General features: G+C 28.9%; 1 protein-coding gene across 1 annotated transcript; it reads left to right on the forward strand.

Moving 5' to 3' along the window:
* The first annotated feature begins 2397 nt into the window (after positions 1-2397).
* Positions 2398-4305, forward strand: LOC146949982 (thioredoxin-like protein CXXS1). The gene is made up of 3 exons (XM_085745966.1): positions 2398-2521; positions 2771-2893; positions 3715-4305. Exons 1-3 carry the CDS (start codon positions 2420-2422, stop codon positions 3856-3858), a joined length of 369 nt encoding a protein of 122 aa, XP_085602092.1. The 5' UTR covers positions 2398-2419; the 3' UTR covers positions 3859-4305.
* Positions 4306-5114: the final 809 nt, after the last annotated feature.

A 5114-nucleotide genomic window follows, 5' to 3' on the forward strand; every position in this document is an offset into this window, starting at 1 on the left:
AAAGCGTATTTATGAGGTTCTTTGTTTTGAATATATTGTGATTGTTAATTTAAGTATTAAATTAACAATTATAATACATTCAAAACAAACTCGTCGATATACACTCTTCAATAAATTACATAAAGATGAAATAAAATAATATGGTTTAACGAGTTCATGACCGTTGATCGTTTAAAAATGATGACAAAATTTAGAGTAGAAAAAAATGTACTTTTTGAATTGGTAGATGAAAAACTAATTGATGTATTATTCCTTTTGCCAAACAAAAAGATACCCGGAAAAATTCATTGTTATGAGACAGGATTTATTATGTTTAAGGAATAAATGATTTATTCTATTTAGATGATGAACCTAGAGTGCAAAATCAGCTATTTAAGGAAAAATTGTGACACAAATTAGGTAATATTTTATCACAATAATTATTTTAATGATTGTTTTAGATCTTTAGATTAAAATGTTAAACTAAACTTTAACACCATGGTGTCGATTGATCTCATATACACCCACAAATTTTATTTATTAGCGTTCACCTGACACTCATTTGTTCGTCTACTCGCTTTTTATTGCCTTAACTTGCATAATTTATAAACTGTATGCATTCAATTTTGTTCTATGATTATTATTTTTTTTGGTACAGTAGAGGGCTATTGGTCCAAATGAAAACTAAGAAGCTAAATGCACATTCTTAGACATTTAAATTCAATAATCAAGGTGTTTTTTTTTCTTTCCTAACTATATAAATTCAATAATCAAGGTGTCTTTTTTTTTTTTGAATAAGTCAAGGGGTTATTATTTGTTGAGTAAATTATAGTATATAATCCCTTGAGAGGTATTTAAGTTACACTACTCTCACATCTTATATGTTAAAATATACAATACTCTCTTATGCAAAACTTGTTATAGAAATTTACAACCCTAGAGAATGTTGAATTACATCACTCTTCCCTATTATGTTAAAATCTACACTCTCATTCACTTTTAAACATTTTAAAGCTCCTTCAGTAGATAGACCTGGTGTGGAGAACTTCAACATCGGTGCCATCAACAAGAATTATAGAGATGGCATTTGTTCGCTGATGGATTGACATGATACCATGAAAGAATTTGGAATTTGCATCACCTTTTCGAAGCCAGTTTAACTGAGATTGCTGCCAACAAATACAAGTATTAATACGAGATAGAGAATGTAAATTAACTAAGAGCTTGTTTAATTCCTCCAACTCTTCTGCAGTTTTTTAAATCAATTCTTTAAATCAATTTTGACTCAGACCATTAAATAAGGTCTCTAGAGTCTTGAGGATGATAAAACTTGGTTGGGAGGGAGTATCCTTCTAAAGGTGGTCAATGAAGTTCTTCGACAAAAATTAATCATCGACAAATTCAGTTATGCTACAAATTTTTAACTACATGTAATCATAGACCAAAACGACTAATATTAGATGTTGTTAACACTACTACGCTTAAAACCAAACTCATTCCTTGTTGTTTTAGCTTAGTAGTTTGGTTGTAAAGATACTTTATGTGAAATGTCGGGTTTATTTGAGTATGTGTTAGCCACTAGTCCCAGTGGCGGATCTCTTCAGTGGCCGGCGGGGGCCACGGCATCCCCCAGATTTTGCTTATATAGTATATTAGATGTAATTTGACTAACAAATTCTATCCGCTGCAGTGGCTGAGGGGTGCCACAATGTTGTAAAGGTCGCAGGTTCGACACTTGCATGGCTTCTTTTTCATCACATATTTATCTTTTACTTTTACAAACTCCTGCTACTTTCAAACTGGGATTTGAACCCACATTCTCCTGCTACTTTCAAACATAAGAGAGATTTCAAACAATTGATACTTTCAAACAAGTCATACCACTAGGCTAGTTGTTAATTATTGTTATTGGTTGAAACCATTTAATATATATTTCATAGAAGTTTGGCACCCCCAAATATTTAAGTCAAGATCCGCCACTGACTAGTCCAATAAAAATAAAAAAAAATCATTGAATATCTCATAAGAATAAAAAAAAAAAAAATCATTGAATATCACATGAGATAAACTGACAAGTGACAACTAGCAACGAATACCATTTTCATTAATGTGGAAATATTGTTAATTTTGTTATTTATTCATATAAGTTTTCGTAAAACAATGAAAGTTGGCTTTAAATTATTTTTTAATTCATTGCATGAATCACGTTATTATTATCGTTGAATTGAATTGGCTAAAGCAGAGGCCCCAGTTGCATTTTGTTGTTCATGTATACATCAATCTTCAAAAAACATCTTAATCAATAATAAAGAAAATTAACATTTTTCTCGTGCAATCTTGCTCACATAGCTAATCATATTTCCTCATAGACTTTTTATCTATTTATATATATTATAGGATTAGCACCCTTTTGAAGATGCGACAACAACAAAAGAAAGAAATGGAGGGCCAAAAATATCTCAAAAATTCTAAGGTTATCAAAATAGACTCAAAAAAATCATGGGAACATTACATCTCTTATGCTACCAATCAAAGTTACCCAGTAAGTCTCCTTTCCTTTATGAAAAATCATTTAGCATACCGCATATTAAAATTACAGTGAGTTTGACAAAATCACGATGACATCGTAGTTTTGTTGCAACTCTAATCTCTAGACGATAAGTTTTGTCAAAATCACAGTGGCACTCTATGATTCTGCTAAACTTATATCTGCTGAATTTATTGTCAATTCAAACGCGCACTTACATTAGCTGCTTTTAAATATTACTAAAATTGGTCTAAAATACTGCAGGTTGTGGTTCATTTCTCTGCTTTTTGGTGTGTTCCTTCTATACAAATGAATCCTTTCTTTCAAGAATTGGCATCAAACTATCAAGATGTTCTCTTTCTCACATTGGATGTGGATGAGGTTAAGGTAATTTTATTCACACACAAACTCACATTTATTTGTTAAAATTAACTATGTTTGATTTTGTACTATTTCTATGATTTTCCATTTGCTAAGACATGCAAATGGTATCTAAAGGAAATCAAGAAAAAAGTGTCCATACAAATCCATCTAAAGTGTTTGTATTCGGATTCCAAACACCACTATGTATCATATGCTCCTTGTTTGCTTATACTATATGCTAGTAGAATATTACTTAAGCTTATCTCTAATCTGATCTTGAATAAAGAAATTCATATGTGCTTAACTTTTAACAATGGAATTTTTCTTTATAGTATATGCAATTAAACTCTTTTTGAGATTATGTTTATTTATTTTTTTTGTCTTATATATGCATTGTGAACAAACCTGCAATTTCAGTTTCTAGATCTATTATCACCTTTTATTTTTTACTCCAAATTAAATGAGTTCATGCTTCCAACTATTGGTATTTTGTAGGATAATAAATTATCGGTAAAATTGCTTCTTCATCTTTTAAATTATTTAATTATATTGTACCAAAAAAATTTATTATAATAAATTATTCATTTTTGGATTTTTCTTACGAGTTGATTCTTTAAATAAATTTCATAATGTTAATTAGACATTTTTTTAACAGAATGTCAAAAGAAGAAGTGAACCTTATTATAACGTTAGGGAAAATAATATAAAGCAACTTTACCTATATCATAAATCATAAATTAATTATACGATCAAGATATTTTTAACTGAAAGAAGAATTGAAAATTGTATGTTTGAACCACTTTTTCTATTATTGTGTACATTAATATATATGTGGCTACATTCAGGAAATTGCCTCCAAGATGGAAATTAAAGCCATACCTACCTTTCTTTTTTTGAATGGAGGAACTCTTGTGGACAAAATTGTGGGTGCAAATCCTGATGAAATAAGGAAAAGGTTTGATCATTTTATTCAATCAACTCCTTCCTAAAGATCTATTATGGAAACAATGAAATGAACAAGGAGTTTACTAAAGTTGTAACTATAGCCTAGAACTATTGTTTTGGACCTACTGGTTGTTGTGTGTGTTTGGGAATGTGTATTTTAGTGTGTATTTATTTTGATTTCTTTGTCATCCAGTATTTCTCATTTAATACTCCCTATCTTTTATAACTTTATCAAGTTTTTTTTTAGGGAACTATATCATGTTTTTATTTGGTGGGTTATAACTATTATATTTATGTATGATGTTCCTTAAAAAAAAAAAAAAACTACTTATGTACTGTATGATGTTAGTGTATATAGATGGAGAGATGAATTTAATTTGTTTGTACTATTGATGTAAATTTGTTTGTATGTGCATTTCTTTGTGTAAATATTTGTGGAGATATTATAAAAACTAAATAATCATATGTGATATCATGGTGTTATTTGATTGTATATGAAGTTGTTTTATAATTACATTGCATATAAATTAAACTCTTAAAAAATATTTGATATATTGATATTGTTAACAACAGAAAATAGTCGATTGAATCATGTATTTTTTTAGGGGATTGGCTGAATCATGTATTGGTCCCTAGAAACAATCTTAATTGTTAAAAACATTTTATTCACTTTTTTATATACAATGTGCAACTGAAAAGAACACATGCCCGTCTTTGTGCCAGTAATTTTTTTTTTTTTTTTTTATAGATGTAGTAGGAATAAAAAAATTCCATATGTTTTGACCATATATATGTTTTTCCCTAAAAAAAACAATATTTTTTTAATTACTCAAAAGAAGTATTTTTTTTTTGAAGGACTATTCTTTTTTTGGTGATGGCCGGGATTCAAACTTCGGATTTTGTATATTTTATGTATTGTCCATACTAACTTAGTTAAACTCACAAGGACAATGACTGCTGTAACAATATCGTTAGTCTATTTTAATCAAGTCTATTCACAAATATATTTTGTTTGAAACCAAGTCTATTCACGTCTATATATAACTTATCTTTAGGGTTTCTTTCAAAAACTTATCTTTAGGATTGCTCTCATAATATCGTTAGTCTGCCCTTAAAAAAATATCGTTAGTCTGATCACGTTTTTCAAAACTATAAATGCCTAACAAACAGCTTGCCTCTCTGGCTGATTTAATTTCATAAAATCAAAGTTTTTTCGAGAGGTTCATTTCATAAAATCAAAGTTAAACGTGTACTTTCAATATGTTTTTTTGATAAGATATTCCATACGTCTTATTCTAAT

The sequence above is a fragment of the Medicago sativa genome, chromosome 2, assembly GCF_051527215.1.
Source record: "Medicago sativa cultivar Bolivia chromosome 2, Bolivia_mono, whole genome shotgun sequence".
Taxonomy (NCBI): domain Eukaryota; kingdom Viridiplantae; phylum Streptophyta; class Magnoliopsida; order Fabales; family Fabaceae; genus Medicago; species Medicago sativa.